The sequence below is a fragment of the Psammomys obesus genome, unplaced genomic scaffold, assembly GCF_907164565.1.
Source record: "Psammomys obesus unplaced genomic scaffold, mPsaObe1.curated_primary_1811, whole genome shotgun sequence".
Classification (NCBI taxonomy): Eukaryota; Metazoa; Chordata; class Mammalia; order Rodentia; family Muridae; genus Psammomys; species Psammomys obesus.
In genome coordinates, this window is record NW_026586589.1 from 6,775,477 (window position 1) to 6,788,903 (window position 13,427).

The window sequence follows — 13,427 nt, forward strand, 5'->3', positions numbered from 1 at the left end:
GTTCATGGTAAGACATAAAAACTTCAGAAATGACTTGTTTTATAACAATGTGTTTTCTCCTGTCTTAGGTCTATCATTTGGCAAGTGTGCGCTTACGTGATTTATGTTTAAAACTTGATGTTTCAAATGAGTTACGAAGGAAGATCTGGACATGTTTTGAATTCACTTTAGTTCACTGCCCTGATTTAATGAAAGATAGGCATTTGGATCAGCTCCTTCTGTGTGCCTTTTACATCATGGCAAAAGTATGTATAGGATGGGAGAAGGTCTGCCCTAGTTGCCTTAAGTTGAAGCATCAGTAAAAAGCTGTTGAACTTGATCTTTAGTTTCCCTTTGTGCTACAAGCCAATATTGGTTATCACTATTAAGTAATAATTTCAAGCTACTACATTGTCTGGACTTCTCTGAATTTCATAATAATCAGTTTTCCACTTTATAAGACTACATTTTGCCTTGGGCCAGTGAGGGGCTCAGTAGGTAAAGATGTTTGCCACACAAGCCTGATAGCCTGAAATGGATTCCTGTAACCCATAGTGAAAGGGACAAAGGGAAGAGAGAATCCTGAATTTGTCCTCTGACCTTCACACATGCTCTGGTCACACATGCTCAGGAGCTCAGAGGAGCTCCTGAGTTCACATACCATCATTATCATAAATGAAGTTAAGTTTTTAAAAATAGTACATTGGTTATAAAGGAATTGGGAAATGTGCTATTCACATTTCCACCTCTACCTGTGACATCATTGATGAGACTTAAAGTCAAGTGAGTATTACATTTAGATGAGTAATATGGCCTGACTTCAGTTTGGGCCCAGACTGAAGTCGCTTAGTCAAAGCCACCAGGAAGTGGCAACACAGACCCTCTTCATTCATAATCTGGTGTAGGATGCCTCTGCTCTGTATTGCCTGCTTTTGATTTATCACGTTACTTTGCAAATACCTTTTGCATTTTGTTGCTACACCATGTTTAAGCCATCTTGCTTGTTTTTTTTCCAAGTTTGACATATATCGGAAAAATTATTTATAACTTCTATCTTATCTATATATTGGCCAACCTATCAATAATAGCCAACGCATGTAATTTTAAAACCTAATTTTTAAGCGTTTGAGGCAAAGGGTATGTTTTCTAACTCTGTTACCTTCATGTTCAGTACCTCTTTAAAATTTCTATATAGGAGCTAGAGACATGTCTCACAGGTTAAAAGCACTGGCTGCTCTTCCAGAGGACTTGAGTTCAATTCCCAGCAACCACACTGTTTATAGCCTCTTTGTCATTCCAGTTCTAGGGGATCTAATATCCTCTTCAGACTTCCTTGGCCCCCAGACATGCACTTAACACATGGGCATTCATATAGACAAAACACTCATAGAATAAGAATAATTAAAATTTTTTCTATACAAAGTGTTAATAAATGTTTTTAACTAATTGTGTGTGTTTTTCCAGAAGTCTGTCTTTTCTACTTCTAAGTCATCATTATAGGAAATAAGTTCAGTGTTAATGGACAGTGACTCAGGGAAGGAAGCTGATGTTATGAAGACAGATAACAGAAGGGATTCCTGTTTGGATCACTAATCTCTTTCCTTTCCTTAGGCCTACTGTGACTTCTAAATATCAGAAGCCATACAAACTCTCTTAAAACATTCAAAACCTAATCCTGTAATAGCCACTCAATTCTTTATGAATCACTGCAAGACATTTTTCTGTCCTTTAGTAGTAGGTGGTTAATTTACCTTAAAAGTAATAAAAGGTGAGATTGCAGGGGGCTCAGCAGGTCTTCGTTTTCTTCTACCACTTTTCATAAAATTCATTTTTGGTATAGTTATTTCATACCAGTTCTAGTGTTTTTGATTAATGAAACTGTTAACTGTGTTCCCCCCAAGCCACAAAGACTGAACTTTAAAGATAGCAGAAGTCATAACTGTATGTGGTTTTTAGTCATGGGTTGGCCTGGGGTTAATGGCTTTCTCAAGGCTGCTCTCATACCAACCTGTAATTGAAGTTTTTGTTTAGAGCCATTCTTCTTTCAAAAGCAGTTGATAAATGTATTTTTCTTTTCCTTAGGTAACAAAAGAAGAAAGAACTTTTCAAGAAATAATGAAAAGTTATAGGAATCAGCCCCAAGCTAATAGTCACGTGAGTTATATTATTTCTCCTACTGTCCAAAAATAGATTTTTGTGCCATTTCTGTGCTGTCAAGTTATATAGAAGGTAATTACTTGATAGTTTTACTGTAGTTTGGGTTTTCTAGTTTAATGGATGCCAGTAAATTCAAGAAATAGTTCCATTAAAGGATAGGTTAAGTAGGAGCCAGGAAATCTGACTCTTTCTGACTCATCCATAGCTTGCATATACTTTTCACAAATTCTGGAGTAACTACTATTCATTTTAGGAAGAGAGGCATATTTTCACTAGATAAACCTAGCAAAAGATATACAATAACATTTCATTGTTTGTTGGGTTTTATTGTGCTTTGTTTTGATTGAAAGGGGACCTCATTATATTGCCCTAGCTGGCCAGGTGCTAACTAGATAGACCAGACTGGCCTCAGAGTCACAAAGATTTGTCTGCCGATGCCTCCTGAGTGCTGGGAGTTAAGGTGTGTCACTTGCCTACTAATACCGTCTTTTTTTTTTTTTTAATTTTTTTTTTTTTTTTTTTTTTTTTATGAGACAAAGTTTCTATGTGTAGCCCTGGTTGTCCTGGACTTGCTTTGTAGACTAGGCTGGCCTCAAACTCACAGAGATCCACCTGCCTCTGTCTTCCTGAGTGCTGGAATTACAGGCCTGCACCACCGCACCTGGCTAATTTTTATTTTTATTTTTTTAAGTTTATTTACTTTATATCCCAAGAGTGTCCCCTCCTTCTCTAATACCATTTCTTAGTTGTATGAAGCTTGCTTGATTTTCTAATGGTGAAATTTGAGTAATTATTGACTGCAGCTTCTTTTGCTATCTGCATAGTTTTGTTTGGTTCAGTTTTAGTTTAGTTTTGTCTTTTCAAGACTGGGTTTCATTTACCACCACCCCCCCTCCCCCCAAGTACCAAGCCCAGCCGTACTCAGACTTGTTAATAAAGCTGAGGATGACTCACAACTCCTGATTCTTATCCTCTCCCTCCCAAATGCTGGGGTTGTAGGCATGTGTCACCAGTGTGATGTTGCCTGAAGTCATAACATTTGCATTTATGATAACTTGTCACTGTGACAGTGACTTCCTGTTTATGACATGGAAAAGTGAATTGTTGGTAGATGTCCTGGCACATGGGAAACATTTAATGAAGGCTTGCCTTACCTTCTAATTATTGGAGTTAGAGAATACAGGGAAGTTGCCTTAAGGCTCCTGAAGAGCAGTACGTTCTCTCTCCTGAGTCTGGAGTTCACTGACAAATAGTGAAGGAAGCGGGCCATAGCCACAACTCCATGGAGCCCAAAATTACTCTCTCTTTTCTTAAGCTCCAAGTGTACCAATTGTGAACAACACAAACACAGTTGAAAGAATAAGTATAGATATTTCTTAACCATTGTGGCAGGTTTTCTGGGCCTCTTGTGGAAAATCTCCTGGAACAAAGTCTAGAAATGTCCAGATCGCTGCCTTGAGTTTAATGTGGATGCAAAATGAGCCAAGCCACTACTTGTGTAGCTCAGCATCTTATAAGATAACTTAGAAGATAAGGGGATGGGCCATGCCTTTTAGCCATCTTGGAGGTAAGAAAAGCTTTAGGGACAGGGAAGGAACTTTTTTGTTTTTTCAATGTGATTTCTTGAAAGGAGATGGGGAGTTGCTAGGGACAGGCCAGTGAGACAACTGATCCTTGCTAAGGGATTAAAAGAAAGGGAGAGGGGCTAGAGAGATGGCTCAGAGGTTAAGAGCACTGACTGCTCTTCTAAAGGTCCTGAGTTCCATTCCCAGCAACCACATGGCTCACAACCATCTATAATGAGATCTGGTGCCCTCTTCTGGTGTGCAAGCATATGTGCAGGTGAACACTGTATTTATAGTAAATAAATCTTTAAAAAAAATAAGAAAGAAAGGGAGAATTAATTTATATATTGGAGATTGCTTTTATTTGATGACACTTGTTCATTAATCAGTCTTTGGTTAGTATTTAATTTTTCCCTAATTTTGTAAACTAAACTGTACATTATAGGTAAGAGGGCCTGTTTCAATGGTCCCTTTGATGTTTCCTGTAATCTGTACTTATGAGAGTTAATATGATTTTGTATTTCTTAACTGACTATTTTGCTCTTGTTTTGATTTTGTTTAATTTGTGTCTCTTTGTGACTGAGTGATCCTTCCCCCTCTGGCTTGTAGGTATATAGGAGTGTTCTCTTGAAAAGTATTCAAAGAGAAGTTGTGGCATACAATGGTGATTGTGAAATGACAGATGGTGGTAAGCTTACCCAACTTAATATGCTATACATAATACACCTTTGGCCAAATTGCACACAGTATAGTAGGTATCAGACAACATGGCTCACAATGTAGGTGCAATTACCAATACATTCTCACTCCTTTGTAGACCAGACTGGCCTTGAACTCACAGTGATCCACCTGCTTCTGCCTCCTCGAGTGCTGGGGTTACCACCACACCTGGCTTTACTCTCACTGTTTTTAAAGAATTATTATTTGTATTGGTGTGTGTGTGTGTGTGTGTGTGTGTGTGTGTGTGTGTGTGTGTGTGTAGAGAGAGGGAGAGAGAGGGAGGGAGACTCTAACTGTGGTGCCTGTGAAGGCTAGAAGAGGGTGTTGGGATCCCCTGAGCTTGAGTTACAGGCATTTGTGATCTGTCTACATCAGACAGATCACAAACTGTGATCACAGAACCAAACTGTGTCCTCTGCAGGAGCAGTACATGCTGTTAGCCAGTCCATCTCTCCAGCCCCTACCTTTTTTCTCTTGTAGTGCTAGAGATTAAACCCAAAGCTTTAAGCATGGTAGGCAAGCATTCTACCACTGCATTACACTGTCAGGCCTGAAGGCAATTTTTAAATTGCAAAGCTCTGAATTACTAGTGTTGGATTGGTTAGTGTTGACTGTCAACTTGACAAGATCTGGACTCACCCAATAAGCCTCCAGGCATGATTATGAGGATTGTTGAAGAACAGCATGGGCCCCTGAGGTTGGGCCCTGGACTTAGGAAGCTGAGTGTGCGCTCTCATCGTACTTTGCTGTCTGACAAGATGCACCTTGACTAGCTGGGCCAAGCTCCTGCTGCTGTGACTTCCCTGTCACAATGGACTGTACCCTTGAACCATGCGCCAAACAGACCCGTTCTCCTTAAGTGCTTTCAAAGTGTTGTATCACAGCAGCAGGGAAAGTAACGAAGACAAGTCTACTGGGATGTAAACTTTGATGCTCTCAATCAACAGTCCCAGTTAGTGTGCTAAGTTTTTGTGGTAGGAACACATACCTGAGAGAAACTGTTTAAAAGGAGAGAAAAAAAAACAAAAAACGACAGCATTTATTTTAGCACATGAATTCTGAGTACTCATTCCATAGTCAACTGAGTTATTTCTGGGCTATCAGGAAGCAGACATCAAGGTGGGTGACAGCAGAAAGGAGAGGGGAGAGACTTGGCACTGGATATAACTTTCAAAGGCCCACGTCTAATGACTTTCTTCCGTTAACTAGGTCCTAGCTCCTGCAATTTCCACTACCTCCCAAAATGCCACCAGCTTGGAATCAAGGCTTTGACCGTGAGCCTATAGGGGACAGTTCAGATGTGAACTGTAACACCATTTAATAATTTGTCAGAATCTGACTTTGAGGATATGTAGGCCACATATGCTTCTTTTTTCTAAGTATATTATTCCTGAGGCAGTGGGAATTACGTAAAAGAATGAAGCAGGGGAAATAGCAGAAGCCCCTGGGTTCCTTGCCTATTCTATAGTTTGCTTTTGTTTTTTGAGACTGGATTTCTAGCCTAGGCTGAGCTCACATTCCTTGGGTATTGAAGGATGACCTTGCAATTCTGACTCTTCCACCTCCTGAACTCTGTGATTGCATGCCTGCGGTACCATGCAGTTTATCAGGTGCTGAGCAGGGAATCCAGAACTTGCTCTATGCCAGACAAACACTCCACTAACTGAGCTACAGCTATAACCCAGGAATCACTTTTGAAAGAGCATACACAGGGACTGGAGAGATACTTGGTGGTCTTTTGTAGAGCACCACATGGTGGCTCATTGTCCAGCAGCTGTCACTCTGCCCCTCCCTTCTCCATGTCTTAAGTGACAGTGGTCACAGTCAGAGTCTTCTCAGTATGAAGACAACGACAGTCTATGCAAAGGAACCAGCTGCGGTCATTGAGTAGTCCTGTAAGAAACTGGACATAGATTTTCCCAACACATGTCCCAAACACACTCCCTAAGACAGAACTGCTCCGCTTATGTTCTTGGTTCAAAAGTTCGTATATCATCCTGGGATGTAGAACTGTCTACCTAAGACTATGGGATGTTTTTGTTGTTGTTTTGTTTTGTTTTGCTTTGCTTTTTTCTTTTCCGCTTGTACTTTAAATCTTTGGAAAAATTTTAAATCAAAGATCTGAGCTATGGTATTCAGTATGCTTTTCTATAACACTGAAATTTATAATCTAATGAAAACATTAAATAATTTCAGAGTTAACCCATGTAATGAGATTGACCTACAACAGCTATTACTAAGTTTCTTAGCTATTACTAAGTTTCTGAGTATATTTTCTGTTATAATAAGATACCTTAGATTGTATAGTTAAGAAAAAACAGAAATTTATGCCTTACACTTCTAAAGGTTGAAAAAGCTCAGGGCTGAGGAACTATTTCTGGTAAAGGCCTTTTTTATTTTATTTTTTTAATTTATATATTTATTATGCATACAGTATTCTGTCTGCATGCCAGAAGAGGGCACCAGATCTCACGATAAATGGTTGTGAGCCACTAAGTGGTTGCTGGGAATTGAACTCAGGGCCTCTGGAAGAGCAGCCAGTGCTCTTAACCTCTGAGCCATCCCTCCAGCCTTCTTGTTGATGGGGGAAGTTCTGCAAGAGTCTGGGTTGTGCTGGGTACCACATGACAAAAGCACCATTTCCCACAGGAGAGCTACATAGGCAGCTTGTTTGTTTTATTTTTAAGGACTGGAACCTTGGGAGGGGGGTTGTTTGTTTGTTTGGGATTGTTTGTTGTTTTTTTAATGTATAGATGCTGCATAACTGTTCACCACATGCATGCAGTATGTCTGGGAGTCCAGAAGAAGGAGTCAGCTCCCCTGAAACTAGATTTGAATGTGAGCCCCTCTGGGAGCTGGGAACTAAACCCAGGTCCACTGTAAGAGCAAAAGAGACCCTGACTTTAATCGCCAGCCCATTGCTGTGGGAGATGACATCCAAATTAGGTCTGAGACCATTTTAGAGGTTCTCTGGGGTTGCATGGGCCTGAACTCTTTCCATTTTCTGGTTTTCTTAAAGCGAAGCTATACTTCAACCCTGTTGAAAATAACTCATTTTTTATATGCTGAATTTCTTTTAATTGGCAATGGGTTCTTCATTACTATAAAGAAACAAGCTGGGAATGGTGGCTAACGCGCACCATTAGTGCCAGCACTGTGTATTTCTGATTTAGAGGCCAACCTGGTTTATAGAGCTAGTTCTAGGACAGCCAGGGCTACATAGAGAAACCCTGTCTCAAACAAACAAACAAACAAACAAATTAAAAAAAAAACAAAAGACATACTGAGAAATAAAGAGAGAGAGGGGAGAGAGTGGTGATTTTTATACAAGTAAGCTGTTTTCCTAAACAGAGAACAGACTATAGTTCTGCTTGAAGTCAGTCAAAGCATCTTGGAGCAAACTTTGTGGGTTTTTTTTTTTTTTAATAGACTGAGGGGATAACAACTGAAAACTAGAGATACTGTTAAGCAAGAAAAACAAGATTCCTAGAATGTGTTGTCCAGTTGTGGTGGCTCAGCTTAAATTCCAGCACTCTGGAGTCTGAGTCAGGAAGATGGCTACAAGTTTGAGGTTACATTCTACTATAGAATGAAACTATCTAAAAACAAACAAAAACCTTGCTACGTACTTGTCTTGTATTTGTAAAAAGATAAACATAAGCAATTTATCTTAAATTTTTTTTTTCTTCTTCTCTGAGCCAAGGTCTCAGTATGTAGCCCTGGCTGGCCTGGAGCTCTCTGTGCTGGCATCAAAGGTGTGCACCTCCACATCTGGCTCACTTAGTCTCTTTTTTAACCTATAGATATATGCTTTGCCTTTTAGAGTCATTCCACCTTCTTCAGACAACCAGTATGCGTATCTATGGGCCTTCTTGTACTCAGAAGCTCAGGGTTTTTCCCTGCCACCCATTTGTGGAGTTGCTTAAGACCTAACCAGAGCTGGTTCCCATTGGTGGCAATGAGCTCAAAAACTGCCCTTGTGAAATGTGTTTTCTGATCTGTAACTAGAGAGAAGAGCACAACATTCAGTCCACATAATTACATTTCTGTACATTCTGACTGGATTATTTTTAACAAAGTATCATGGTATAACCCAGGCTACTTTGAACCCTGCTCCTCTGCCTCAGTCTTCCAAGTGCTGGGATTACAGGCATGTGCTACTACACTCCCAGTTTGTTTTGTAAGATTGATTTCTCTGAAAATATTAATTGCCTTTTATAAGGATTTGCATTTCTTTTTAATTTTGTTAAAAGGAATATAATCCAAGTCGCTAATTTAATATATAGAACCCTATCACAATGATGAATTCTTCTTAACAGACATAGAAGATGCCACAAAGACACCCAACTGTTCCAGTGAACCAGTGAAAGAGGAAAGAGGTGATCTCATCAAATTCTACAATACAATATATGTAGGAAGAGTCAAGTCATTTGCATTGAAGTATGACTTGTCCAATCAGGACCATATGGTAAGTTTTAAGTCTTGCTACTTTCTTCAAAAAATTTTAAAATTTTAATTAGACTATATTTACATAATTTCTCCTTTCCACTTTCAGTCTTTCCCATGTCCATCCCACTCCCTCTCAAATTGAAGACCTCTTTTTCTTTATTAGTATGAAATACGTGTACATGTATAAAACCTGCTGAGTCCATTTAGTGTAGTATTTGTATGTATGGCTTCAGGACTGACTACTTTGTATTGAATAACCAGTAGACAATAGAAATAGGATTTTATTTCTTTTTTATTGTGTTTGTTTGTGACAGTCTCACTGTGGATCTCTGGCTGTTGTGTCCTGGAACTCAATATATAGACCCCAGGGACCAGCAGCTCACAGCAGTCACACTGCCTCTGCCTCCCAAGTGCTGGCACGTGCCACTACGCCTTGCCCAGGTTGTGTTTGCTATTCCAGTCAGCTAGCCTGTGTCTTTTGATTGGAGAGTTTAGTCCATTTGTAAAATTACTTCTAAGTTATTGTTGAGAGTTGTGTGTTGATTGCAATTGTTTTGTTAGTTGTTTGGGTTTTTGTTTGTTTGTTTTCTGTTTGTTTCCTTAGTCATGTTTTGTATTTCATTAATGACAGATTTGTTTGTCTTTCTTCTAGAGTCTCTAGGCTATGCTTCTTTTTAGTCCAAGGTATTGCTTCTAGTATTCTCCTTAGGGTTTTGGTGAACATAAATTTTTCTTTTTTTGGTTTCTTTTTCAACTCTGGTAGATAGTTTGCTGGGTATAGTAATTTAGGTCATGGTCTTTTGTGTAGGCTGTGCTGTAACTCACTCTGTAGACCAGGCTAGCCTCAAACACACAAAGATCCTCCTGCATCTGCCTCCCTAGTGTTGGGATTAAAAACATGCACCACCACCACCTGGCTCTTCTTAGAAGTTTTGAGTACATTTCTCCAGGGTCTTCTGGCTTCCAAAGTTTCCATTGAGAAATCAGCTATTATTCTGTTGGATTTTTTTTTATATGTAACTTTATATTTCCTCTTTCAGTTTTTCAGTACTTTTGGTTCTTTGTTCTATGTATTTAGTGTTTTAACTATGATATGCCTTGTAGAGTTTCTTTTCTGGTCTTGTCTAGTTGGGGTTCTATGTGCTTCTCTTCTCATGTTTGTATGAGTGTGTCTTTTCTTAGTTTGGGGAAGTTTTCTCTGATCTTTTTGATGATCTGGTTTGTGCCATTGACCTGTCTCTCTCTCTCTCTCCCTCTCCCCCTGGGGGTGTGGTTTGAGACAGAGTTTCTCTGTGTAACATTGGCTGTTCTGGACTTGATTTGTGGGCCAGGCTGGCCTTGACCTTACAGAGATCTGCCTGCCTCTGCCTCCCCACATGCTGGGATTACAAACGTGTACCACCACACCCGGCAAAATTCTCTTTCTTCATCTGTTTCTCTGTTCAAAGATTTTGTCTTTTCATGGTTTACTATAGTTTCTATATATTCCTTTTATTATGAGGTATTCACCAGAGAAGACTGCTTGGACATGGGTTTAAGACAATAGAAAGTCTTCATTAGCCGGCCAGCGACTACACTGGGTGGGATCCCACTTTAGCACCGAGCCTTTCTCAGGTTGAGCATTAAACACAAAAAATATATCCTGGGTTGACATACTTCATTTAACAGGAACAGTTAGCCAGAAGCAGAACTACAGAAGCCAAAAACTTAGTACATTTAGGGATTTTCCCAGAACTTTAGACTTTGGTAGATTAGCTCTTTGTTTTTAGTTTTGCCAGGTGGTGCTGTCTGTATGCTGAGTTTTACAGCCTGCATGGTATTTCCATCGTGGAGTTAGTTAGTTAGCTGAGGCCTGTGCTTTGTTACATTCCTCACTAGTCTTAGTGAATGAGTCAAATCATGGACTCATCCTACTCTAAAGAGGTGTGGTTGGTTTTAAAGAACATTAATTTTACTGAACTGATACATGATTGGCCATATAGTTTAAGATGTAGGGATCTACCATTAATCCAACCAGAATGAGAACTAAAGGCCCAGCCAGTGCTGATAGCAGAGTAGCTAGCCAGGGGGACCAAAAGAACAGAGACTGGCACCAGTTATCTAATTTATATTTTTCTCTTTTTGAGTTTTTTTCCAACCATGGCAAAATTTTTAATTACTCCTGATAAATTAGCATAGAAATAACAGGTTTCTCCCAAAGCCATATATAGTTATCTATATCTCATGAGAAGGAAATCTAAGCCTCTCCAATTTTATAAGATCGTTTCTACAAGGGAATCTGTTGTTTAATTTAGAAATTTTTATACGGCTAGGCCCTGATAAACTGTCTGTTTAGTTTGCAAAGCATCAGCAGAGGCACATTTAATCAAACCATTAGTACATGCCCACCAAGTGGTCTCAGGAGCTCGGTGATACTGCTTTTATCCAGGTGAGTTATTCCACAAGGCAGAATAGCAGGCATCAGAATAAGGGAAGTACCTGGGTTAAAGGTTTTGGATATTAGACAATTTTTAGTCCCTTCTAAGGTCTCTAATGTTAATTTGGGTTCCCCCCACCCCAGTCACATTGAGTTTTGTTAGTCAGTGGGCTGACAGTCTGTTAATTCCTGTCCCTATGTAATATGGGGGCTGAGTGTCTAAGAGTAACCAGCAATCCTGGCTGATTTTTGGCTGAGAATAATTAACTATCTGCAGGTCCCTTCCTGTGGGATAGATTCCCCAGATTTTTCCTGGTTCCCATAGGTCAGAATCTTTTCTAAGAAATTTTTCAGGAAGCCTCAGTTTCACAACCGCACTGTTTGCAACGGAAACTCCCTAGTTTCTGTCAACTAGAAGGCCCAGCTGTAGGGCAGGTATAGAATTGTAAACTCTATATGCCTGTCTCAAAAGATAAATTCCTGTATCTTTCCTATCTCAAAAGATAAACTCCATGTTTTCTTTCTCCAATACAACCAGACATTTAAAATGAGTATCTGTAAGTAAAGGTAAGGATGGAATATGGGTTGCTGGTCTGTACTCACACTAGTTCTCACCTCCACTAGGTGATAACTAGTGTGTTCCAGGTCCAGGCCTGAAGGCAGTGGGGGTTGGACCAGAACCCTTTAGTTATACTAAACATAAAGAGGTAGAGGGGAAGGGCCTGCGGCCCAATGAAACCTTAATTTTAATGGTTCCATAGTCCAGAGATAGTCCATTGGCAGTGGTGTCCATGGCTTTCACTTTCTTGACCTAGTTATGGTGGATCCATGATGAATACCATTTACCTTTACAGCTATAGGAATGGAGAAAATCACTTTGTAGGTGTTGTAGTAAATAAAAAATGAGTGTTGGGCTATATAATGTTTATTATAAACCCTAAGATTATCACAGTGGTATTATCTAACCTGCTATTACAAATAATAAGACACAGACACTTGTTAGATGTTATAATTGCCTTATTTACTTTGGGCAGGGCATATATTTCACCTACACTGTTTCATTAACCTCACCATCCACCTCCCAGACCCCATCCAATGCCATCCGCCTTAATCCTCATCTTGTCTACCTTCGATCCATAATCCTACTATACTTGCTTGTATTCTTCATCTGGGCCTTTTCATGCCATTTTTGGAGTCTGTCCTTCCAGCCTAGGTGGTTCCTTTTCCACCTAACCCACCATGACATCTTCCTTCTTCCTCTCTTCCTGCCTGTCTGTCTTTTATGATTTTTCTGTCCTCAAAGCCCAGGAACCTTAGCCACGCCTACCCCATTCTGCCCTGCCCAGGTATAGGCCATTTAACCAGCCAACCAGGTATGTTTACACAACAAGGATAGGTGTACCCTGTCTTGCATCAGACTAACCTCCAACAGTAAGGTTTTTTTCCAAGTTGGTTCCAGTGTTCTATAGGGGCAACTGGTGGGCCTGTGGTGATTTGAGAAAGGAAGGGTAGAGAATTCTGTCAACTGCTGGTCTCTGAGCTTGAGAAGCAGTAGGGGAGGTCTTCCAACCATAATCTCATAGGGGTAAATCCCTCCCTACATGGGGTACAGTGGGCACCCCAAAGCAATGCAAAGGAAGGAGGTCTATCCACCCTTTTCTGGACTCTAATGAGTTTTATTAGAGGTCTTTTTTTAATGTCCTGATTATTATTTATTTATTGATTAACTTGTTGATTTCCAGAATTCTAGAATCTATGTGTACAATGAAGTTTTCAATCTATGTCTAAAGCTTTAGCTATTAATTAAGACATTTTGGCTATGAAAGCTTGGCCATTGCTGGAACCAATTGCTAGGGGGAGGCCAAATCGGTTTGCCAGTTGGGGTTTCTCATTCGGACCCCTCTCTGTTTTGGATTTACTTGAGCACAAACCTGACATCTGGCTGGTTTCTCAAACCCAAATCTAGGGTGGTCCAGGAGTAGGGCTTGGTACTGGATCACATAGGCACTAGACAGCCAGAATTCTGGTGTTTGCCATAGGAGCATCTCAGTGGGACAAGGGACTGTAAGTATAAGATCCTGACCTGGAATTAACTGTGTGTGTGTGTGTGTGTGTGTGTGTGTGTGTGTGTGTGTGTGTGT

At 40.0% G+C, this 13,427-nt stretch overlaps 1 protein-coding gene across 2 annotated transcripts in view; it reads left to right on the forward strand.

Annotated features, from left to right (window-relative positions):
* Rbl1 (RB transcriptional corepressor like 1) overlaps positions 1-13,427 on the forward strand; it is a 57,311-nt gene that overhangs the window by 33,939 nt on the left and 9,945 nt on the right. The window contains exons 17-20 of one of the 2 annotated variants that reach the window (XM_055602441.1): positions 69-245; positions 2,062-2,133; positions 4,311-4,389; positions 8,741-8,889. In XM_055602441.1, coding sequence (XP_055458416.1) covers positions 69-245; positions 2,062-2,133; positions 4,311-4,389; positions 8,741-8,889 — 477 coding nt within the window. The remainder of the gene's footprint in view (positions 1-68; positions 246-2,061; positions 2,134-4,310; positions 4,390-8,740; positions 8,890-13,427) is intronic. The other variant, XM_055602442.1, reaches the window with a different exon arrangement.